The sequence below is a fragment of the Oncorhynchus tshawytscha genome, linkage group LG11, assembly GCF_018296145.1.
Source record: "Oncorhynchus tshawytscha isolate Ot180627B linkage group LG11, Otsh_v2.0, whole genome shotgun sequence".
Classification (NCBI taxonomy): Eukaryota; Metazoa; Chordata; class Actinopteri; order Salmoniformes; family Salmonidae; genus Oncorhynchus; species Oncorhynchus tshawytscha.
This window is the reverse complement of record NC_056439.1, coordinates 2,871,520-2,896,988: the sequence shown is the minus strand read 5'-3', so window position 1 is coordinate 2,896,988 and position 25,469 is coordinate 2,871,520. Positions and strand designations below refer to the sequence as shown.

At 43.0% G+C, this 25,469-nt stretch overlaps 1 protein-coding gene across 2 annotated transcripts in view; it reads right to left on the bottom strand.

Annotated features, from left to right (window-relative positions):
- Positions 1 to 25,469, bottom strand: part of LOC112261305 (polypeptide N-acetylgalactosaminyltransferase-like 6) — a 270,276-nt gene that overhangs the window by 179,061 nt on the left and 65,746 nt on the right. For both annotated transcript variants that reach the window (XM_024436568.2, XM_042329689.1), the window contains exon 5: positions 24,493 to 24,659. In XM_024436568.2, coding sequence (XP_024292336.2) covers positions 24,493 to 24,659 — 167 coding nt within the window. The remainder of the gene's footprint in view (positions 1 to 24,492; positions 24,660 to 25,469) is intronic.

The window sequence follows — 25,469 nt, the reverse complement described above, 5'->3', positions numbered from 1 at the left end:
GACGTGGGATTGTGTGATTCAATACAATGCCAAAATGAGAACTTCAGAAAGAAAGACATCACTGTGGCTCTCAGAACTGATGGAGAATTATCATCATTTAATAGATTCTGTGACCTGCTTCCGCCCTCTATCTCTGAGCCAGAAAGAAAACAAACGCATGCGCACGCACACACATACACAGACACACACAGACACACACACACACACACACACACACACACACACACACACACACACACACACACACACACACACACACACACACACACACATGATGTTTATATGGAGAAACACACATAGGAAACCTCTGAATATCTAAGTCAGCTTCATGACACTGTGGAAGAAGTACTAAAAACCACATAATACACAGGAACATTTCAAGTCCTTCCAAGAACTTACGTAACAGTACTTTGGTATTATACTGCATATAAATGATTAATATTATTTGCTAAGGCAAATTCAGCTGAAGAGGCTTCAATGAGGCTTCCATTTATCTCAGAACTGGGATGCTGCTATTGACGTGCAGAACGAGAGAGTGATGCAGGCAGCCAATATCTGCCAGAGGAAGTTTCACTGACAAGTGACACATTCCGGAAGGACTCTCTCTCGCTGAACTTCAACAGTAAAGTTGGCCGCTTATGAGTATCGACAGGCACGCCTGGAGGACGCCGACAAGACGATTGATTTTGCCTTAAACGTTTTTGCCGAAGGAAGAAAAGCTGGTCGGTTTGGGAGAAGAGGGTAAGCAGGCGGGTGGCAGGGACAAAGTGTACATCACTCTCTCTTTTGCCTGCTCCAATCAATCCACTTCTCCATCCACTCTCCCAGGAAGGGAGTGTGTGGCTTATTCTCCCAACCCCAAGAAACACAGCCTTGCAGAGGCAGCAGAAATACTGGCCAAGGGCATCTGACTCTGGATGGCCCTGGATCCATCTTCGTCTTATCTCAAATCATCCCAGCAGGCTGAGCCGAGTCCGGTCCGGTTTCCGCCCCCACAGTTCGAGATCACAGCGAGCCTAAGTCAATGGGCCATCGCTGGCCTGAAGTGAGGTTTTATCCCTGGCCCCTGTGACACACCGGTTACTACTCCACTTCACAAAGCACTTGTACCAGACAATGGTGTTCACAATCCATTATGAATACAGTGGGTTACTGTGTGAGTTGGAATGTCCTGTTGAAGCGTAGTGCCATGTGGACCTGAAATGTGTTTTTTTGACCCTGAGAGAGAGGGACTCCTGAGCCATACTTAAAAGCTTTTGATGAGGGTCCTGAAGTGTTCCCTGTACAATCTCATGGAGACAGAAAAACTATAATTATACCGAATGGTGAACGCTACATTGTCACTTAAGTTTATTTTTAAAGAAAGGGTATGTTTGATAAGGGTTAATGTATCAGAAACCATGAAGAGCATATCTTTTAAATATGTTAAGACAACACATACTGTACACTGAGTGGACAAAACATTAAGAACACCTTCCTAATATTAAGTTGCAACCCCCTCCCTTTTGCCCTCAGAACAGCCTCACTCCATCGGGGCATGGACTCTACAAGGTGTCGAAAGCGTTCCACAGGGATGCTGGCTCATGTTGACTCCAATGCTTCCCACAGTTGTGTCAAGTTGGCTGGATGTCCTTTGGGTGATGGACCATTCTTGATACACACGGAAACTATTGAGTGTAAAAAAAAAACAGCAGTGTTGCAGTTCTTGACACACTCCAACCAGTGCCTGGCACCTACTACCATACCCCGTTCAACAGCACTTACATCTTCTGTCTTGCCCATCCACCCTCTGAACGGCACACATACACAATCCATCTTCTTCATGTTTTGTCCACTCAGTGTACAGTAGACAGATCAATGGAGACCGGGTTGAATTAACATATTTCAGTCGCTGCAATTAGTCTGGCCAAATAAAACAAGGACATAGCTTTGATTTGGCTTCCTTCACATTGATCCTTAAAGCTGATCCTGAGCCCAAAAAGCTTAGTCTAGATTAGACGCGTCCTGTGCAGTATAAGTCTTAAGACAATGGATCTTCCTCTTACCTTGATTCTATTTATTGCTACGGTACCGTAATCGAGGCATTTTAAGGCGATTTACAACACCGTTCAGAGGTCTTAATTAGCTTAGATAATTAACACGTAACATTAAAGAGGGGTCCTAAACCCACCTGTCTTGTTAGGGGAAGAAATACAGGTCCTCTGTAGCTCAGTTGGTAGAGCATGGTGCTTGCAACGCCCAGGTAGTGGGTTTGATTCCCGGGACCATCTGTACATGAAATGTATGCATGCATGACTGTAAAACCCTATTTGCACAGGACTAGTACTCCTAGACAATGTTGGTTATATAATTATTACTCCAGAATGTCTGTTATTCCAGATGACGATTTGGACAGGATTTTATATGTATATATATATTTTAAAGTTGACTTCCTTTCCAAATGTTTAGGTCAGTTTGCTGCTGCTTGGAGATCGATTAACAGCAAGCGTTGCATTTTATAGGCACAATATTTCTTACTGATGCATCTGGCAATATTAAATGAATCCGCACAAAACATGTCAACAAAAGAATTCACTGTGAAAGTTGATAGGTCATTCATATATGGGCTTTGCGCAGCACTTCATTCAATTGATCAGATCAGTTATTGCTTTCTTGCTCAAACCGCGATCAAACACCTGTCAAACGCAGACATTTCTCTCATAACACAGGGATGATTTCTCTCATAACACAGGGATGTGGATTCACACGGGACTAGTATTATCAGAAGACTTTGGAGTTTAACAAAAACAGTAGTTTATTCTGTCTGGAATTATTACTCTCCTGACACGTAAAAATGACAGACGTGGTGTTTTGTGCTTGTGTACATAATTACATTACCCAACCTCCCCCAGTAAAACTAATCCTGTATCAATAGGGCTTTAGATTCTTTGGATAAAAGCGTCTGCTACATGGCATTTATTATTATATTAGGTATTGACCCCAAATGTAGTAGACAAGATACAGTAGATACCTGTACATTTGGGGTTGACTGACACCTCTATAGCCGGAGGGGTCAATTCCATCTAAATCACAGTCAATTCAGTCATTTAATTGCATTCTTCTGGAGTCATTCTAGATTCAAATACAACACACCAGATAAATCAACCAGGTGTTTCAGAATTGTACATGGTAGAAGTCAGAACACTCCCAAAACAACTTTTAAAAGGGGTGTTTGATTTCATTTCAATTGAAACTAACTGTAACCGTGTCGAGGTTTTCTGGGAAAAGTGAAATTCAAATTATTATACAGCCCTTAATTAAAGTGGCTGCTCATGTCATTTTATGTCAGAGATTTTCCTTGTTTGAATGTTTGAATATGGAATGGAGACTTCCAGGGGGAACAGTAAAGTAAAGTAACGTTCTACATGTGATTGATATACAGGACAGTGGACAAATGAATCATTCTATAATATTCCAAGGACACGCCCTTCTGAATTGGCAGAGAATATGTTTAGCTTGCATTCATTCTCTGTTCTCTCGTCACACACAGAACGGAACAGGTGGTAATTATTCATTGTCAGTCTGATACGGCGTGCTAGACTGTGTGTGAGAGAGAGCGAGGGAGGGAGGGAGTGTGTGTAGAGAGAGTGTGTGTGTTTGTGTGTGTGAGAGAGAGAGAGAGTGGGAGAGAGAGAGAGAGAGAGAGAGAGAGAGAGAGAGAGAAAGAGAGAGAGTGTTTGTGTGTGTGTGTGTTCATGAGTGCATTTGTGGTCTCAAGGGCTCCCTGTTGGCTTCCAATCTCATAAAGCCTGTTTTGGTTTATCCAAAAGGCAGAGTAAAAATGTTCAGTAATTACCCCCAAATATAGCTCCCTAAAGGTAAATCCCACATCCACAAATCCCAGACCGTAGCTTTAGCCAAAAGCTAAAACAACTCTACCGCTGAGCTGCCGTGACCCCTCACCACTCAGCTCTCCCAAAAGGCAACAGAGAATTACATTTCTGTATTTTTTGCTACACACCATTGGCTTTAAGTGCCTCCAGGACTTCCATCACTAGCATCTGTTGAGACAAGGAGTCAGTTGGATCTATGGGGAGGGTTAGAGAAGAGAATTGGGGATGAAATCTAAAGTGCAGGCTTGTGTTTCGCAGGTTAGCGTTTTTCATCATGAATGTTGTTCTGGAGGCAGCTCTGCGGAGTGGTCACTAGCTGGCACAGTCATAAAGTCATAAAATCTGATTTAAAACCTGACCCTAACCTTAACCACACTGCTAACTCTAATGCCTCACCCTAACCTTAAACGAGGACTGAAAATAACATTTTAGTTTTCTTGAATTTTTACAATATAGCCAAATTGAGGCTGGCCCATCAGATATGGAGCAGTTCTGCCTCAAGGACGGTTTATAATAATCACCTATTCCTCACCCATTAAAATGTCTGCCTTTCAAATAGTATATTTTGATAATCCATTAAGCTCACATACAGTCACCGTTAAGGCTAGGCTACCTCATCATCAAACAACCAAGTGAAGTAAGACCTCTAATTACTAGTTTCAATGTAATTAAGGATTATTGTATAATGTATCTATACTAGGGCTGACCCCATTTAGTCAACAGGCCGGTAATTTCTGTTAATGCATTCAATATATTATTATTATTACAGTTGTCTGAGTGGACATGTTGTTTGCAGAACTCACAACCTATGCTACACTTGTGAGAGACAAGTTTTTGTTCCTTTCCTTCCATTTTCAAGTTTTGTCAATTTATTAATCGTCTTTGTTGAGTAAGGACTCGCACCTGATTACACATATAGAAGTAGGACTAGTCTACCTGGCCTGCGTGCAAATGTAGGCCTATAAATATGCCCATTTGGGGATGTATAAAAGTATCTTTGATTGTCTCAACATATCACCACTAATGGACCTCAAACAGCAAGTAAAAAAGTATGTTTTTAGACTCAATTGAGAATGCAAATATTTCCAGCTCTCTCCCTTTCGATAACCACTCGGCATTACAAGGAAAGATGTAATGCTCTGTTCCAGTCATAAAATGCCTGATTACTTCTTATGCCTTGCACAAATAACCTACAGCTGTGTCTGTCCCCAGCTCACTGGCACAGGAAACTCTGAGGGCCCAGAATATGTTTTGGCAATGGCAATAAAAGTTACTTTTAGATTTGTGTCATTAACCACAGACAATGATTTTGATATACCAAGACTATTATAAATTAAATGAAACTGTACCACAAAAATGTGCGTATCAAAATCAGAACAGGCACACAGATCAGTAGGAATGGTAAGATAAATTGGCACTCCAAATGGAAAAGGTTGCCGACCGTTGGTGTAGCCTAGCAACTCCAGGAGCGTAAAGGCAGGGGCGGAACTAGAGTTTTATATATGGGGTGGCCAAGGTTACTTCAGGGGGTCCATAGACCATGACAGAAGATGTGTGTGTTACCCTAACCTTGCATCTAAGAAGCATGTATGAATCCTATGATTAGGGCTGGGCGATATGACGATATATGTTGTGTGACGATAGAAAAGCGTCTATCGTTTCACATTATGCTCTATCGTTTAATTTTGTTGTGTCGCAGATCACACTCTTCACGGCAATATTTTTTGTCAATTGGACGTCGCTGTGCGTTTGCGTTCGCACGTGCCGTGTGGAAGGAAATTTACAACACAAACAGACATGGAGAAGAGTGAACGTGACACAGAGCATGGAGACCGTAACTAAAAGAGGGGCTACTTCGGTCGCATGGACGTGGTTTGGGTATGAAAAGTCTGACACGGACCAGAAAGCTGTCCCCTGCAAAATATGCCGCAGGCCGGTCCCAACAACATGCTCAAACACCACCAACCTGTTTTATCACCTATGCAAGAATCATGTGAAACAGCACGGAGAGTCTACGGATGAGACCCAAAAAAGTACAGTTAAAGTCTTTTCTATTGACCTTTTTAGATTTTATGCATTAATATTGTATATTTTGTTAAATGCTTAATTGAACATTTGCACAAAGGTTCTAAATAAAAGGAGAAATAATCAAATATGAGTAAGTACCTTTTATTAGTTGAGTATAATTCAACAAGTAATAAGAAATAGGCCTTTACATGTGGGCATTTTCTATAAACTATTTATTCATTGAATTTACAGAAAATGTGTATATTGTGATATGTATCGTTATCGGGATATGAAATGACCTATATCGGGATATGAGATTTTGGCCATATCACCCAGCTCTACCTATGATTGCTGATTAGAGGTAGAAGTGATCATTCACTTTAACCCGGAGTTCTTCAATGTGGTAGATAGTGTGGTCCAAAAGGGTTACTTCACTATTTTTAATTCTTTAACACACTATGAATAGTCAGAACTGCAGCTCAATCTCTCTCTCTCTCTCTCTCTCTCTCTCTCTCTCTCACACACACAGAGTACTCACATACTGGAGAGACTTGGGTCACTCTGTTTTCATGAATACATAATGTGGGTCTATAAGTGTTGAACATCCCCAAAAAATGTTGAAAATAAAGCTCAAGCACCAAGGAGATAAGATAGCATGTGTGTGTTACAGAAATTGTATAGTTTATTTACTAAAAAGTGCATTTACAAAAAAACACGCTGCAATTTGACATACCAGGTATCATGCAGAAACGGACATGAAAAATATAAATCATTTTGGTGCCCATCAATATTACAAACATCGGAAGTTGACATACACTCAGGATGAAGTCATTAAAACTTGTTTTTCAACCACTCCACAAATTTCTTGTTAACAAACTATAGTTTAGGCAAGTCAGTTAGGACATCTACTTTACATGACACAAGTAATTTTTCCGACAATTGTTTACAGACAGATTATTTCACTTATAATTCACTGTATCACAATTGACTGTGCCTTATACAGCTTGGAAAATTCCAGAAAATTATGTCATGGCTTTAGAAGCTTCTGATAGGCTAATTGACATCATTTGAGTCATGTGTACCTGTGGATGTATTTCAAGGCCTACCTTCAAACTCAGTGCCTCTTTGCTTGACATCATGGGAAAATCAAAAGAAATCAGACCTCAGATAAAACATTGTAGACCTCCAAAAGTCTGGTTCATCCTTGGGAGCAATTTCCAAATGCCTGAAGGTACCATGTTCATCTGTACAAACAAAAGTATGCAGGTATAAACACCATGGAACCATGCAGCCGTCATACCGCTCAGGAAGGAGACGCGTTCTGTCTCCTAGAGATGAACGTACTTTGGTGTGAAAAGCGCAAATCAATCCCAGAACAAAAGAAAAGGACATTGTGAAGATGCTGGAGTAAACAGGTACAAAAGTATCTCTATCCACAGTAAAACGAGTCCTATATCGACATAACCTGAAAGGCCGCTCAGCAAGGAAGAAGCCACTGCTCCAAAAATGCCATAAAAAAGCCAGACTATGGTTTGCAACAGCACATGGGGACAAAGATTGTACTTTTTGGAGAAATGTCCCCTGGTCTGATGAAACAAAAATAGAACTGTTTGGCCATAATGACCATCATTATGTTTGGAGGAAAAGGGGGGAGGCTTGCAAGCCGAATAACACCATCCCAACCGTGAAGCACGGGGGTGGCAGCATCATGTTGTGGGGGTGCTTTGCTGCAGGAGGGACAGGAGGGACTGATCACAAAATAGATGGCATCATGAGGGTGGAAAATTATGTGGATATATTGAAGCAATATTTCAAGACATCAGTCAGGAAGTTAAAGCTTGGTCGCAAATGGGTCTTCCAAATGGACAATGACCCCTACCATACTTCCAAAGTTGTGACAAAATGGCTCAAGAACAACATAGTTAAGGTATTGGAGTGGCCATCACAAAGCCCTGACCTCAATCCAATAGAAAATGTGTGGGCAGAACTGAAAAAGCGTGTGCGAGCAAGGAGGCCTACAAACCTGACTCGGTTACACCAGCTCTGTCAGGAGGAATGGGCCAAAATTTACCCAACAAAATTTACCCAACTTAATGTGGGAAGCTTGTGGAAGTCTACCCGAAACGTTTGACCCAAGTTACACAGCCCTTGCTAGGTCAAGAGAGCTTGATTGGAGCATGTAAGAAAGACATTTGGCTTCAACAAGCACTTTACAGAAGGTAACCAAAAGCCCTATGACATGTAAATCTATCTGAGAAAGAAGCCCCTTGCCTCCACTGATCCATCACCACTATTTTCAAGTGTGATATCCTGTAGCACTCTCAGAACTGCTGGAAGCCTGTACCTCAGATTACGGCATGCCACGTATCTGCATGCCCACCTTACAGCCGTAAGTCTCCGTAGTTCCCTGGGCTGCTGCTGTGGATACAGCTCTTTCTGAACTGCAAGCCACTTGAGATGAACATATGAGCCAGATACAAAGTTATAAAGCTTTTGCAGTAGAGCAAAAAAGTTAACTGCCTCAGGCACTGATTTACAGCATCGACTAGAACCAAATTCAAACTATGTGCATTACAGTGCACATAAAATGCAAAACTTGCACTTGCACTGCAGACACACCAGAATGCTTTCCACTCATGACGGATGCACCGTCATAGCCTTGCCCCACACGATTATTTCTGTAGTCCAGACCATGTTTTTCAAGGCAATCAATAATTATTTTTGTGAGACCTGCTGCATCTAAGCTTTCAGCTGACTGAAAGTGTAACAAGCTTTTGTGGATGGCCCTGTTGTAATAGTACCTCACAACCAAAGACATTTGTTCTTTTTTGTTAAAATCGTTGGTTTCATCTGCAATTACATTGAAAACTTGACTTTCCTTTACTTCTCTTATTATTTCACTTTGTACCATCTCAGCTCTCAAGAAATCCGTTCTGGATTTGGTGGCTTGTGTACTTAGCATTGCCACATGCATTCATCCTTTTCTCTATGTGAAACATGTTATTTTTGCAATTAGCACACCTTTGCATAATACATAGAAGAAAAAGAGCAAAAGTGCCTAACAGAGTGCCATCACAGTTCTAGCTAAATGACACTGAATGAGGGGACATTTCATGATTCATTAAATTCTGTGGAGTGAATTCAATTTGCCTCCTTGTTTTAATGAGTGCCCAGCAGTGGTTCATTTAGAGATAACCATTACACATTGCTTCTCAGGGTATCTTTCACAAGAACAGCATTCCTTTCTAAAGACATTTAGCTGAAGTGTGTGTGTGTGTGTGTGTGTGTGTGTGTGTGTGTGTGTGGGGGGGGGGGGGGGGTCTCTCTCTCTCTCTCTCTCTGTGTGTGTGTATGTTACTGCCTGTGGAGGGAGGATGGTGATTTGGCTTAACTATAAAAGGAAACATTTACAAAGCACACACAATACACAGCTGGATGTTTTTGCAGGGCCTTCCATTTAGCTAAGGATTGTTCTTTTAAAAACTTCAAAGCACTTTCAAGTTTTAATTTAGGCTATTTGGTATTTACTGTGAACATTTAGCTTTCAGCTTAGTGTTTTCTAACCTGGCATGCCCTGTCATATTTCTCATTTGTCTAAAGTTAGACAGCAACAAATTCATGTTCTGAGATTCCTACCGATCTCATTGAGTCTGTCATTCAGGTAGAATACATTCGAAACAACTGTCATCTTTGATGCTTTGAGCGGTAGAATCTAATACATATTCCATTTTCCGACCCCTCTTGTTTGAGAGCTGCATAAATGACACTGTCAGTCAGTCAGTCTATTCCAATAAGAACACCTCTCTCTTATCTCGCGCGTCACATTTTTTGGGGGGGCGGTTGCAGCGTGATTGATGGGAATTGGATCTTTGCCCTTAAATGTTGCCGTGGAGATAAAGCGGTGGTGACAGCTCCATGCTGTGAGTGACTTCCTGGATATCTCCACGGTGACCGTGGGAGGTGACACTTCAGGAGTGACAGGTGATTTTTTTCCCCCCCAAGGTGTCAGAGGGGGTCTGAGCTCAGAGAGAGGGAAACTCTTGAGTTCTGCCAAGGTGAAGACCTTTGGACACAATTCAGCTCCTTGCCAACAGGTCTCCGATTGGTTGGTTCACACATTGCAGGTACCAGGATGATTGGACTAGGTGTACCCCTAATACAGGGTAAAACATGCACATTTGAAGCAGCAGTACATATGTATAGACAATAAAATGCACAAGCAGCACACCAGTTTTTAAGCAATAAGGCATGAGGACCTGGGGATTATCGTGTGATAACTCCCGACTAAGGGCTGTTCTTAGGCCCGAGGCGAAGCCAAGGGAAACAGCCCTTTAGGGGGGGTTATCAGACAAAAGAAATGAACCTATTTGGCCGCTTTTTGCAATGTCAAAATTCAAATAAAAGCAATAAAATGTATTTATTTCGACTTGCGCCCCCCCCCGTATCTCTCTCAGAACTACAATGACATTCCGTTCCTATGATTTATCTCCCTCTCTCTGCTCTGATAGACATGGGCCTGCAATTCTCATCTCCCCAGTGTTGCATCATTTATTTCCTTATAGAATCATAACCGTGCGAAGGGATCTGGAGGAGCTGCAGCAGCACTGATGAATTTATATACATTTGCCAAAATTATAGAGTTAATGCTGTTTGTTCAGAAATAAATGAAATAACTCAGAATAGCCTACTACACTAGAAAGCCTATAATTTTGCCACAGAGGATCAATAGCGTCTTTTTTTTTTAATTGCCTAGCTGTGGAGTGTATCCCAATAACAAGGCATAGCCTACAGTCTGGAACACGTGGCAAATCTGTCAGTGAACAAACAGCATGCAGACAAAACAGGTTGGAAAGCAAATGGCTCCTGCTGAAAAGAGAAGACTCTATGCTGTAGGATCCCAAAATACTTGATCAACTTCCAAGTATTTTACAAAGTAAAACAGGAGAGAGGCTTCTGGCACGAGCGCATAGGCCATTACTAGTGAGGGAGCTGCGTGTCATTGGGTGAGTCAGTGGAACTGAAAATAATTTTTGGGACTATAATTTGCTACTCATATTGTAGCCTACAATACCTATTGATGGATTCAAGACAAGTTAGCTTTTATTGATCTCAGATTTTCAGTTGTTCTTTGTCAAAGTAGCCTCTCATTTCGATCAACTGTGTGGTATTATGGTGATTTTAAGACAATTGGGAACTCGAGTTGGAATCATGATGTCAGTGATCTTCAGGTCGGAGCTCTAGAAAGAGGCCAGAGTTCCTGACTTGGAATTCCGAGTTAGATGACTATTCAAAACAAATTTGACCAATTGGGAGCTAGTTCTTCCAGAGTTCCCAGATGTCTTGAACGCACTGAAGTCGGAATTCTGAGATTTCCTAGTTGCGAGTTCCTAGTTGTTTTGAACTCGGCATTAAAAAAGATTATACCAAAGTCTCCAGTCAAATGAAATGCGTTTTAAAAGACAAACATTTTCCCAGACTCTATGCCACTAACATTGTTCCCCATGCCATAACACAAATGTGATGATATGCATGCAATGCTTTATTATAAAGATGGTTATATTTTTCATGCGTTCTGGTACCTCAGAGCTGCCCAGGTCACCCCCCTCTTGTGCTGACTTTTTGTTCCAGCACTTCCCGATTTACAAATTAAGCACTGAGGATAGCTAGGCTAATTGTTACTTCTCCTTTGCTACTGTAGCTAACTAGCCAATTAAAACTAACACACAATCACATCAAGCAGCTGAAATGACAGCCAACGATGGGCATTTTCCTTTGTTTTACCATAGTTTATATTGCCAATTCTTTTGATATACCCATTAATGATCCTGATAAATGAATTGGCCTGACTTTTAAATGTAGCCTACAGGTCTGAGGACGCACAAAGTAATTGTTTTATTTTAAAGCTCCTTTTTCTCTCTCATGGGCTATGGGTTATGGGTTGCGTTTCACATGAAAAGGCATTTTACTATCATAGCCCTCCGGTCAGCCCTGACAACAGTATGCTATTTCCCCACTTCAAATAGCCTGCAGGCGCGCACCAACGGAGGGTTCACAAGACCTGACACAGATCAAAGCAAAACACTCACCAGAAAACTTTTTGTTGAAACAGAATCAGTTCTATGATGGCAAACATCAGACATATTCACTATTGCTGTTAGAGGCTACTGTTAGGGAAAGGGGAAAGGCGGAAACCTAGTCAGTTGTACAACTGAATGTATTCAATTGAAATGTGTCTTCCGCATTTAACCCAACCCCTCTGAATCAGAGAGGTGCGGGGGGCTGCCTTAATCTACATCCACATCATCGACGCCCGGGGAACAGTGGGTTAACTGCCTTGTTCAGGGGCAGAATGACAGAGTTTTACCCTGTCAGCCCAGGGATTCCATGCAGCAAACTTCTGGTTACTGGTCCAACGCTCTAACCACTAGGTTACCTGCTGGTTACTGGCCCAACGCTCCTACCCGCCAGGCGACCTGCCACCCCTAGCCAACAAATACTGGAATAGCACCCGGAAAACTATTGTACTGTCTGCTGTTGTGGCATTTTACGTCATTTTGAGTGATGTGATTAACAGAGGTACAATCATAGAGGTCATTCATATGGGGACAGAAGATAAACAGTTTTTTACTTTATTTTTAAAGCTGCCCAGAGAGGACATAGTTTTTATGGGAAGAAGCAACTCATTACACTCTGAGCGCCAGTATACAAGAAAGTACCTTTCCCAGCATTACTCCTGAACCTGTGATTTGATTTGATTTGTATAATTTATTTATTTATTTTACCTTTATTTAACCAGGTAGGCAAGTTGAGAACAAGTTCTCATTTACAATTGCGACCTGGACAAGATAAAGCAAAGCAGTTCGACAGATACAACGACACAGAGTTACACATGGAGTAAAACAAACATACAGTCAATAATACAGTATAAACAAGTCTATATACAATGTGAGCAAATGAGGTGAGAAGGGAGGTAAAGGCAAAAAAGGCCATGGTGGCAAAGTAAATACAATATAGCAAGTAAAACACTGGAATGGTAGTTTTGCAATGGAAGAATGTGCAAAGTAGAAATAAAAATAATGGGATGCAAAGGAGCAAAATAAATAAATTAATTAAAATTAAATACAGTTGGGAAAGAGGTAGTTGTTTGGGCTAAATTATAGGTGGGCTATGTACAGGTGCAGTAATCTGTGAGCTGCTCTGACAGTTGGTGCTTAAAGCTAGTGAGGGAGATAAGTGTTTCCAGTTTCAGGCCTTTTTGTAGTTCGTTCCAGTCATTGGCAGCAGAGAACTGGAAGGAGAGGCGGCCAAAGAAAGAATTGGTTTTGGGGGTGACTAGAGAGATATACCTGCTGGAGCGTGTGCTACAGGTGGGAGATGCTATGGTGACCAGCGAGCTGAGATAAGGGGGGACTTTACCTAGCAGGGTCTTGTAGATGACATGGAGCCAGTGGGTTTGGCAACGAGTATGAAGCGAGGGCCAGCCAACGAGAGCGTACAGGTCGCAATGGTGGGTAGTATATGGGGCTTTGGTGACAAAACGGATTGCACTGTGATAGACTGCATCCAATTTGTTGAGTAGGGTATTGGAGGCTATTTTGTAAATGACATCGCCAAAGTCGAGGATTGGTAGGATGGTCAGTTTTACAAGGGTATGTTTGGCAGCATGAGTGAAGGATGCTTTGTTGCGAAATAGGAAGCCAATTCTAGATTTAACTTTGGATTGGAGATGTTTGATATGGGTCTGGAAGGAGAGTTTACAGTCTAACCAGACACCTAAGTATTTGTAGTTGTCCACGTATTCTAAGTCAGAGCCATCCAGAGTAGTGATGTTGGACAGGCGGGTAGGTGCAGGTAGCGATCGGTTGAAGAGCATGCATTTAGTTTTACTTGTATTTAAGAGCAATTGGAGGCCACGGAAGGAGAGTTGTATGGCATTGAAGCTTGCCTGGAGGGTTGTTAACACAGTGTCCAAAGAAGGGCCGGAAGTATACAGAATGGTGTCGTCTGCGTAGAGGTGGATCAGAGACTCACCAGCAGCAAGAGCGACCTCATTGATGTATACAGAGAAGAGAGTCGGTACAAGAATTGAACCCTGTGGAACCCCCATAGAGACTGCCAGAGGTCAGGACAGCAGACCCTCCGATTTGACACACTGAACTCTATCAGAGAAGTAGTTGGTGAACCAGGCGAGGCAATCATTTGTGAAACCAAGGCTGTCGAGTCTGCCGATGAGGATGTGGTGATTGACAGAGTCGAAAGCCTTGGCCAGATCAATGAATACGGCTGCACAGTAATGTTTCTTATCGATGGCGGTTAAGATATCGTTTAGGACCTTGAGCGTGGCTGAGGTGCACCCATGACCAGCTCTGAAACCAGATTGCATAGCAGCGAAGGTATGGTGAGATTCGAAATGGTCGGTAATCTGTTTGTTGACTTGGCTTTCGAAGACCTTAGAAAGGCACGGTAGGATAGATATAGGTCTGTAGCAGTTTGGGTCAAGAGTGTCCCCCCCTTTGAAGAGGGGGATGATCGCAGCTGCTTTCCAATCTTTGGGAATCTCAGACGACACGAAAGAGAGGTTGAACAGGCTAGGAATAGGGGTGGCAACAATTTCGGCAGATAATTTTAGAAAGAAAGGGTCCAGATTGTCTAGCCCGGCTGATTTGTAGGGGTCCAGATTTTGCAGCTCTTTCAGAACATCAGCTGAATGGATTTGGGAGAAGGAGAAATGGGGTAGGCTTGGGCGAGTTGCTGTTGGGGGTGCAGTGCTGTTGACCAGGGTAGGAGTAGCCAGGTGGAAAGCATGGCCAGCCGTAGAAAAATGCTTATTGAAATTCTCAATTATGGTGGATTTATCAGTGGTGACAGTGTTTCCTATCTTCAGTGCAGTGGGCAGCTGGGAGGAGGTGTTCTTATTCTCCATGGACTTTACAGTGTCCCAGAACTTTTTTGAGTTAGTGTTGCAGGAAGCAAATTTCTGCTTGAAAAAGCTAGCCTTGGCTTTTCTAACTGCCTGTGTATAATGGTTTCTAGCTTCCCTGAACAGCTGCATATCACGGGGGCTGTTCGATGCTAATGCAGAACGCCATAGGATGTTTTTGTGTTGGTTAAGGGCAGTCAGGTCTGGGGAGAACCAAGGGCTATATCTGTTCCTGGTTCTAAATTTCTTGAATGGGGCATGTTTATTTAAGATGGCATTTTTAAAAAATATCCAGGCATCCTCTACTGACGGGATGAGATCAATATCCTTCCAGGATACCCCGGCCAGGTCGATTAGAAAGGCCTGCTCGCAGAAGTGTTTCAGGGAGCGTTTTACAGTGATGAGTGGAGGTCGTTTGACCGCTGACCCATTACAGATGCAGGCAATGAGGCAGTGATCGCTGAGATCTTGGTTGAAGACAGCAGAGGTGTATTTAGAGGGGAAGTTGGTTAGGATGATATCTATGAGGGTGCCCGTGTTTAAGGCTTTGGGGAGGTACCTGGTAGGTTCATTGATAATTTGTGTGAGATTGAGGGCATCAAGTTTAGATTGTAGGATGGCTGGGGTGTTAAGCATGTTCCAGTTTAGGTCGCCTAGCAGCACGAACTCTGAAGATAGATGGGGGCAATCAGTTCACATATGGTGTCCAGAGCACAGCTGGGGACAGAGGGTGGTCTATAGCAGGCGGCAACGGTGAGAGACTTGTTTTTAGAGAGGTGGATTTTTAAAAGTAGAAGTTCAAATTGTTTGGGTACAGACCTGGATAGTAGGACAGAACTCTGCAGGCTATCTTTGCAGTAGATTGCAACACCGCCCCCTTTGGCAGTTCTGTGTCTGAATTTTTGGTGGTCTTCCTAAGCCAGGATTCAGACACAGCTAGAACATCCGGGTTGGCAGAGTGTGCTAAAGCAGTGAATAGAACAAACTTAGGGAGCAGGCTTCTAATGTTAACATGCATGAAACCAAGGCTATTACGGTTACAGAAGTCGTCAAAAGAGAGCGCCTGGGGAATAGGAGTGGAGCTAGGCACTGCAGGGCCTGGATTCACCTCTACATCGCCAGAGGAACATAGGAGGAGTAGAATAAGGGTACGGCTAAAAGCTATGAGAATTGGTCGTCTAGAACGTCTGGAACATAGAGTAAAAGGAGGTTTCTGGGGGCGGTAAAATAGCATCAAGGTATAATGTACAGACAAAGGTATGGTAGTATGTGAATACAGTGGAGGTAAACCTAGGTATTGAGTGATGAAGAGAGAGATATTGTCTCTAGAAACATCATTGATCATCATCGTCTGTTGTTAGCCACCTCTTGTGTTCCGTCAGTAGATTAGTGGGGTTCCGTGTGGTAGAGGGGATTAATCCAAATCACACAACAACAACAAAATAAAAACAATAGATATAGTTATAGAGGCCCAAGAAGAAAACAATAATAATAAAAAATAAATAAATTGTCCGATTGTCTATTCAGATAGCAGCCATCGGTAAGACAGCTAACGGTTAGCAGGCCGCAGAGATTAGGCGTTCAGGTAACGTCGCGACGGAGGAGCCAGCCGGATCTCCTTCGGGTAGATAACGTCGGCAGTCCAGTTGTGAAGGCCCGTTGGGGCTCCGCGTAGGCAGTAAAACGGGTCCGGATAGGTGACTGCAGCCCAGGAGTGATTGATGGAACTCAGGAGTGATTGACGGAGCTGGCTAGCTCTGGAATAATTGATGTTTGCTCCGGAATCGACGAAGGCCGATAGTCACACGGATAGCAGCTAGCTAGCTGTGAGATCCGGGTATGAATATACAGAATAGCAGTCGAAATCCAGGGACATGGAGAGAAAAATTGGTCCGGTATGTTCCATTCCGAGCCGCGCTGCGCCGTACAGAACTGGCGATAGATTTTCGAGCTAAAGGATAGCTGATGACCACAAACCGTGGTTAGCTGAATACTAACGATTTGCCAGTAAAGAAGCTAACTAGCTTCTGAACTAGCTTCTGATTAGCTTCTGGATTAGCTTCTGGCTAGTTTCAGGCTAGCTTCTTGGAGTTTCTGGCTAGCTTCTTGGAGGATTACAGATTTGAGGTAAATAATACTTTTTTATAAATATAAATTGGTGAGGCGGGTTGCAGGAGAGTGTTTTGAAGATGAGTTGATGGAAAATAAAAATAAAATGTACATAAAAAAGTTGTAAATATATATATATATACATGACACGACAAGACGAGGACAAAAGACGTCTGAACTGCTATGCCACCTTAGAGTAAGAGGTGAGCACACATCAGCAACACCTAATCTGGTGCTGTGATTGTGTGCACCAGGAAAGTGATTGTGTGCACTGGGAAGGTAATCAGTTAGACATCAGTTAGACATCTGGGCACAGAACCATAAATACTTGTGTAAACCAAACCCAGTCTAATCTGGGACACCCTCAACAGGCAACCAGTTGAGTTCCTGAAAGCAGCTCCTGCCTATGTGTGTACATGGATTCATTTCAATACTACCCTGATCAGCTTATTCTGGGCTATCTTAACCTAAGCTTCATAAATTTAGATAAGCCCCCAAACCAGGAAGTACTAGTGTAGTCAAAGTGGCATTGAATGAGGGCAGTGGCTATCACTTTCACTCACTTTTGAGTCCTTATCAAGCAGCTTGGACTTTCTAGGCAAAAATGTAGTCCTGGCATTTACCTTCCCTAGCACTTTAGTGGCCATGCTCACACCTCCCAATCTTCCATCAAGGATGCATCCCAGGTAGCTAACAGAGGTTTTAGTAGTCAGCACCTCCCCCCTAACTCCACTCTGATTTCAAAGGACCTACTCAATTTAGGTCTGGATCCAAAAATAATTGCTTCAGTTTCACCTAAGTGTAGAGATACCTTATTATCTCCAAGCCATTTGCTAATATTAGTAAGCTCTGTGTTAAGTATGCTCTCCAACTTAGTTTTACTTTTGTGAGACACCAGAAGTGTAGAGTCATCCGCATAAAGGAAAAGACGGCAAGAACAAGCATCTTTCATATTGCTAATATACAGTCAAAACAGTAAAGGACAAAGCACGCTCCCCTGCAGAACTACACAAATCATTGGTTTTGCCTGAGACAGTGACCCATTAACCTGTACTATTTGCTCCCTACCTGATAAAAAGGACTTTACCCAGCCTAGAGGGATACTGCTTAACCCCAGTGCCTCCAGTTTGGAGATTAGGAGACAGGGGTTAACTGTATCACCTGCTTCTACATCTGCATTGCTTGCTGTTTGGGGTTTTAGGCTGGGTTTCTGTACAGCACTTTGTGACATCAGCTGATGTAAGAAAGGCTTTATAAATACATTTGATTGATTGATTGATTGAGATTCAGGCCTATAATTCCCAGGGTCAGACTTTAACCCCTTCTTCACAGAGGTATAACTTTAGTGTGTTTCATGTCCCTGGGAAAGGTGCCTTGTTCAAGAGAACGATTAACGATATGCGTAATACATGGGCCAATTTCCTCAGCAGAATCTATAAGAAACCTTGCAGGAATATTATCCAGGCCTGTGGCTTTGGAGCATTTAAGCTCTGCTATTTTGGCTGTTGCCACCTTTGCAAAAGAGTTTGCCTGAACCCGTAACTCGGCATAATACTTATTGACTTGGGCGTTTCCATACATACCAGAACTGGTGGGTAGCTTTCTAACCAGCTTGCTGGCAACAGAAGTAACAAAAATAGTTGAATTCATTGGCAACCTCTGCTTTTTCTTAAACAATCTCCCCCCTGATGTTCAGTCCAATACTGTTTAGTTTGTTTTTGGTAGTACTACTACAGCCTAGCTTTTTCCAAAGCTTTATAGGGTAATTTAAGTTCTCAATTATTTTATCAGCAAAGTAACCCCTCTTAGCTTCATCCATCCTGCTCTGTGCTTCATCCATCCTGCTCTGTGCTTCATCCATCCTGCTCTGTGCTTCATCCATCCTGCTCTGTGCTTCATCCATCCTGCTCTGTGCTTCATCCATCCTGCTCTGTGCTTCATCCATCCTGCTCTATGCTTCATCCATCCTGCTCTGTGCTTCATCCATCCTGCTCAGTGCTTCATCCATCCTGCTCTGTACTTCATCCATCCTGCTCTGTGCTTCATCCATCCTGCTCTGTGCTTCATCCATCCTGCTCTATGCTTCATCCATCCTGCTCTGTGCTTCATCCATCCTGCTCTGTGCTTAATTTCTGTGACGTTAATATAGGAGAAAATCAGGCTGCTCTTGAGAGTTCTTAAATTTCATCAAGGCCTTATTCCTTGCTAGGAGAGATTCTAGAATCTCATGATTAAACCAAGGGCTAGATCTCTGCTTTACCCTGACCCATCTAATGGGAGCCATCACATTCATCACATCAAGGAATCTACATTTAAGCTTCCCAGGCACTGTCTACCCCAACACTATACAGCACTGGTGAACAGTCAATTTTACCAACTTGGTCCCTAAACATTTCAACACAGTATTTTTTGAGTCCTCTGATTCTAACAGTTTTGTGACACTATAATATATCTTTAAAAACCCTCCTTGTGCAAAATATAATAAAATGATCACTGATTCCATATACTATTACTCCACTCTGCAATAGTTTGGATTTATCAGACACCAAAATTAAGTCAATTGTACTTTGCACTGTTTCCCATACCCTGGTGGGATCTTTTATCATTTGGGTCAGGGCAAGTGATCTACAGAAGTGCATAAATACATTGTGAGTTGGGTTTGCCTTTTTGAAGACATCCGTATTGAAATCCCCTAAGAAAATTATTTCCTTCACCAGGGAATCATTACAGTTTGACAACACAATTTCAAGACCTACATAGAATGCATTCTGATTGGGTGGCCTGTAACACACCCCCAATAAAATCGGCTTGGTTTTGGGAAGGCAGATATCCAGCCTGACAATCTCCAGAGCAACGCTTAAATCCGATCTGTCGTTATAAGCAATGTCCGATCTTACAAACGCACATACACCCCCCCCCAAATTCCAATTCCGATCCTTTCTGTCTCTGTGAAACATAAGACACCCACCTCTGATTTGCGAACCAACAGACATATCTCATCTATCTTCGGTAGTAGGCTTCGGACGTTTAAGTTCACAAAATGTAAACACGTATCCCCAAAGGCCTCACTGAATTCCAGATCCACTAGTATCTCACCTCCCACTGCACTACAATCCTCCCGCTGCACTGCCACCATTGAGCACCCCTCCCCAGGCGCTGCTCCGTTGGCCTCATCACCGTCTCTCGCCTCTGGTGGCCTCCGCACCGCTGCAGACCCCCCCTCCTCTGGTGCACTCTCCGTCCTAGATAAGTCCCCTGGTCCCACTCCACCTTCATATTATTTGAATAGTGAAATAATTTCTAATGCCCATCCATATAAACTATGTAGCCAACTGATTGGTATACTTATGCAACATAATCATAGTTTTCCACTGACACTTAATAGATAGGATATGTTCACAGGTACAGTAGGTGACTAATGCTGTGTTCACAAAAAGTGGGAAGGTGGTATTTACCACATTCAGCTGGGAAAGATCCACTTGAACGCCCCTCCAACTGGTAATTACTAGTGGGAAGCTTGTCTATCATCCTTGAGCTCCAACTTCTCCCACATGCTGACCTCTGATGTCACCTAGTAAGGAAATAACCTCGATAACTGCATTTTTGGCAGGCAAATACAACAAAAAAACATTGTTTATAAAAAGCAATCTATTAATATGTTTTTTGAGCATTATAATTTGTTTACAAGCATGGTAGCTGTACTTTTAGTTTATGGGTGATGCAGCGTGTTGGCCTTTAGCCAATCAGTGTTTCTCAACGAGTACAAAGCACGTGACTGCATCCAACTGGTATTTATGACTTCACAACTGGGAATTACAACCGTGCCAGAGGGTTATGAATGTAGCATCAGACAATAAAGGTTGATTTCATTATTTATCATTCAAGCAACAGATGGAGAGTTATTATCATTATGACTCATAATTATACATTGCCAAATTATTTCTCAGAAGGTTTGGTTTCAAATGTAGCTATTTTGTCAGCAGAGCTTATTGTTATTTTCGCTTCAGGTGAAAAATCTGTTCATAGATATTTCCGCTGGAGAATTGTCCTCCACAGGCACAAAGAGGCCACTCTGCCTAGCTGCTGTGTGCAACACACCAGAATGTGCCTAGCTCCTCTGTGTGACACACCAGAACATGATGGGGGTGAACGCAGTCCTGGGATGTGTAGCCAGGATATCTGGCATGAATTACACAGCTGACCAGTTTAGGTGCTATTGAAGTGTGGTTGTAAGATGGGAGAATAATTAAACAATATAATATGGCCAGTGACAATAACATTAGCACATCAAACGCTGGCAGGCACACATATACACACACACACACACACACACACACACACACACACACACACACACACACACACACACACACACACACACACACACACACACACACACACACACACACACACACACACACACACACACACACACACACACACCTGGGGGATAGATTCAGCTGTAGGGTAGAGCAGCAGCTGTGCCCATCTGGTGTCCCACCGTGAGGACTATGGTCCCAGAGAGCCTCAACTCACTGAGAATCTGCCAGCTCTAACACTGATCCCACACACACACACACACACACACCCATTTCCACACATTCACCTGACTCAGTATGTAAACAGAACAGACAGGCCTACAGCAACCAACAGAGAGTGGTTACATGGATGAACTGTGGACCAAGGACTCAAAATATGAAAGTGCACAGCTTTAACATAAACGTTACCTACGTCATAGGGGAACTCAGCAGTTGAAACGACAACAAAGCTGGCACCCCATCACTGTTTTTGGTAAAAAGCTGGGGGATGGGGCTGGAGAAATGTAACCACTTTCAAATTCATAAACAGAGCTAAATGCCAGGATTGACCATCCATGATATCAAAATGAGTTTTGACCATGTTTTGAGCCTATACTGTGTTTGTTTACATTTCGGTTGTTTACAAACATTGGAGTGAAACAAGCTGATATTTTGGGTTCTGATGGGATACGACAGTTGAACTAAACTCATCAGCCATTTATGTACAAGACATACTTCTTCAAGAATGAATTCCATGTCCAAAATGGATGTAGCAACTGCGCATCGCTCCTTTAAACAACCAGTGAATTCCCCAATAGGCTGAATCATCCCCTGATGCAAATGAAGAACACACACTCTAAAGTCCATCCACCAAGAGGTTGTTTGTGCTGTTGCTCTTTGCCCGCTAAAACAATATAAAAATACCTCAATTATGTGAATATATGCATGGGCTTCCAGAGGCGGAATACGGAATGTGGAATGATCCGGGCTAAGCCCGGTGGTGTGGTGAGTCTTCTCTGTGTGTGTGTGCGTGTGTGTGTGTGTGTGTGTGTCTGTCTCGGAAGGGTGTGTGTCTGTCTCGGAAGGCCAGTGGACTGAGAGTTCCAGTGGATTGTCTCAACACTGCGGGGGAGCATACAGTACACATTGACTGACCCTGTCCGGCCACAGTGGTCTGGCTACTGAATGCATACGTTCTATCTCCCTCCCCCTGAGGCAAGCAGCCACACCACTATAGGAAGTGAATCTGTTTCTCTGCACAACATCCACAGAACCACAGGAGAGAAAGAGGGCAACGGCCAACAGGGCAACCAGCTGGCTGGCGAGCAAAACCCAACTCCTCCCAAACCAAACTACCTGACCATAGACGGATGAGAGGTTGACACAAATGAGTATGGCTCACACTAGCTTCACACACAGGGTTATCCTCAAGGCAAAGACCCCCAGAGGCAACATCCAGGGTTGTGGACACCAAAAACATACACTAACAGAGATGAATCAAAGTGAGATTCTATTAGTTGGTAGGGGTAATGGAACTAGTGCAGTGCCCCATACCCACCAACGCCATACTGTTGGAGCTAGGAACACAAGCATTTCGCTACACCCACAATAGCGTCTGCTAAATACAGTATGTGTATGTGACCAATACAATTTCATTTTATTTTATTTAATCAGGGATGGTCTGGGGTCCTACCTGATACATAGAGCACCATACTGTAATAGAGGTCGACCGATTAATTAGGGCCGATTTCAAGTTTTCATAACAATCGGAAATCTGTATTTTTGGGCACCGATTTGCCGTTTTTTGTGTTTTTTTTACACCTTTATTTATCCTTTATTTAACTAGGCAAGTCAGTTAAGAACACATTCTTATTTTCAAAGACGGCCTAGGAACGGTGGGTTAAATGCCTCATTCAGGGGCAGAATGACAGATTTTCACCTTGTCAGCTCGGAGGATCCAATCTTGCAACCCTTCTAGTCCAACACAATAACGACCTGCCTCTCTCTCGTTGCACTCCACAAGGAGACTGCCTGTTACGCAAATGCAGTAAGCCAAGGTAAGTTGCTAGCTAGCATTAAACTTATCTTATTAAAAACAATAAATCATAATCACTAGTTGATGATACTATTAGATATTATCTAGTGTGTCCTGTGTTGCATATAATCTGACTGAGCATACAAGCATACAAGTATCTAAGTATCTGACTGAGCCGTGGTAGGCAGAAGTAGGCACGTAAACATTCATTCAAACAGCAGTGCGTTTTGCAGTGCGTTTTGCCAGCAGCTCTTCGTTGTGCATCAAGCATTGCGCTGTTTATGACTTCAAACCTATCAACTCCCGAGATGAGGCTGGTGTGACCGAAGTGAAATGGCTGGCTAATTAGCGAGCGCTAATAGCGTTTCAAACTTAACTCGCTCTGAGCCTTGGGGTGGTTGTTTCCCCTGCTCTGCATGGGTAACGCTGCTTCGATGTGGTGGCTGTTGTCGTTGTGTGGCTGGTTCGAGCCCAGCGAGGAGAGGGACGGAGGCTATACTGTTACACTGGCAATACTAAAGTGCCTATAAGAACATCCAATAGTCAAAGGTTAATGAAATACAAATGGTATAGAGGGAAATAGTCCTATAATAACTACAACCTAAAACTTCTTACCTGGGAATATTGAAGACTCATGTTAAAAGGAACCACCAGCTTTCATATGTTCTCATGTTCTGAGCAAGGAACTGAAACGTTAGCTTTCTTACATAGCACATATTGCACTTTTACGTTTTTCTCCAACACTTTGTTTTTGCATTATTTAAACCAAATTGAACATGTTTCATACTTGAGGCTAAATTGATTTTATTGATGTATTATATTAAGTTAAAATAAGTGTTAATTCAGTATTGTTGTAATTGTCATTATTACAAATACATTTATTTTAATCGGCCGATTAATCGGTATTTGGTCCCCCAATAATCTCTATCGGTATCGGCGTTGAAAAATCATAAATCGGTCGACCTCTATACTGTAATAACTGTAGTTTAACCAGGGTCCTACCAGCACCATACTGTAATAACTGTAGTTTAACCAGGGTCCTACCAGCACCATACTGTAATAACTGTAGTATAACCAGGGTCCTACCAGCACCATACTGTAATAACTGTAGTTTAACCAGGGTCCTACCAGCACCATACTCTAATAACTGTAGTTTAACCAGGGTCCTACCACAGTCACTGAGCAGGGTGTGGTGTAAGAACCCTGACCACCAACACAAACAGGAGCGTAACAGTTAACGAGGTGTCCTACCTCTGTCACTGTAGTCGTCCACCAGTATGATCTCAGCGATGAGATGGTCTGGGGTGCGGTAGGAGATGCTGTGGATGGTCCTCAGCAGGGACGACCAGCCCTCATTGTGGAAGGGGATGATGATGCTGGTGTTGGGAAGGTTCTCCAGGTACAGCTTCGTCTTGCAGCTGAGGAAAGAGAATACACAAAATACCAGGGACTGTATTAGCCTCTATGTTTTTTAATACATCAGACCAGACCTTTCTTGACCTGTCCTGACAAAGACCCCAGTGGGATCGAAATTCAATACATCAGAGACATCGTGCGCGTTTCATCTCCACGTGTAGCTTATGCATTTGATGTAGAGCTAGCTACATGTGTTAGTATTTGGTATGTTTGAATATAGTGACTCTGTGATAGGCTAAATGTCACTATCTAAAACTGATATCTTTAATCACGTCTTCCTACATCTGGAAAGTCAACCTGCTCCCTGATGTGTGTCACACTGCCAAGCCAGCCAGCCTTCCAGCCAGCCAGCTGTCCATCCAGCTAGCCAGCCAGCCAGCCTCAAACACATAGCCTGCTTTACCTTCTACCTCTGTGCTGAGTCGTAAAGTAAATCAGCGTTTAAAATAGCCACTCCAGCTTCAGCCGGCCTAATAAACAATTCAGGAAATCTGCATGTTAATAGCCGCCTCGACAAAGCTGAAATTGGCAAATGAAGCAGCAGTTTTGCGGTTCACACGAGTCTCCTGCTAATTTACCCCGGTGACAACCTTGACAAGTTGTTCTAATTTATCACCGGTCTTTGCAGAATTATGACTTGGTACTTGGTTAGAAGCCCTGTTTTTATTATTGTTTTATTGAGGGAGGGAGGGAGGGAGGGAGGGAGGGAGGGAGGGAGGGAGGGAGGGGGAGGGAGGGAGGGAGGGAGGGGGAGGAGGGAGGGAGGGAGGGAGGGAGCCCACCAAACTGCTACAGCTCCCTACATCTGTGCT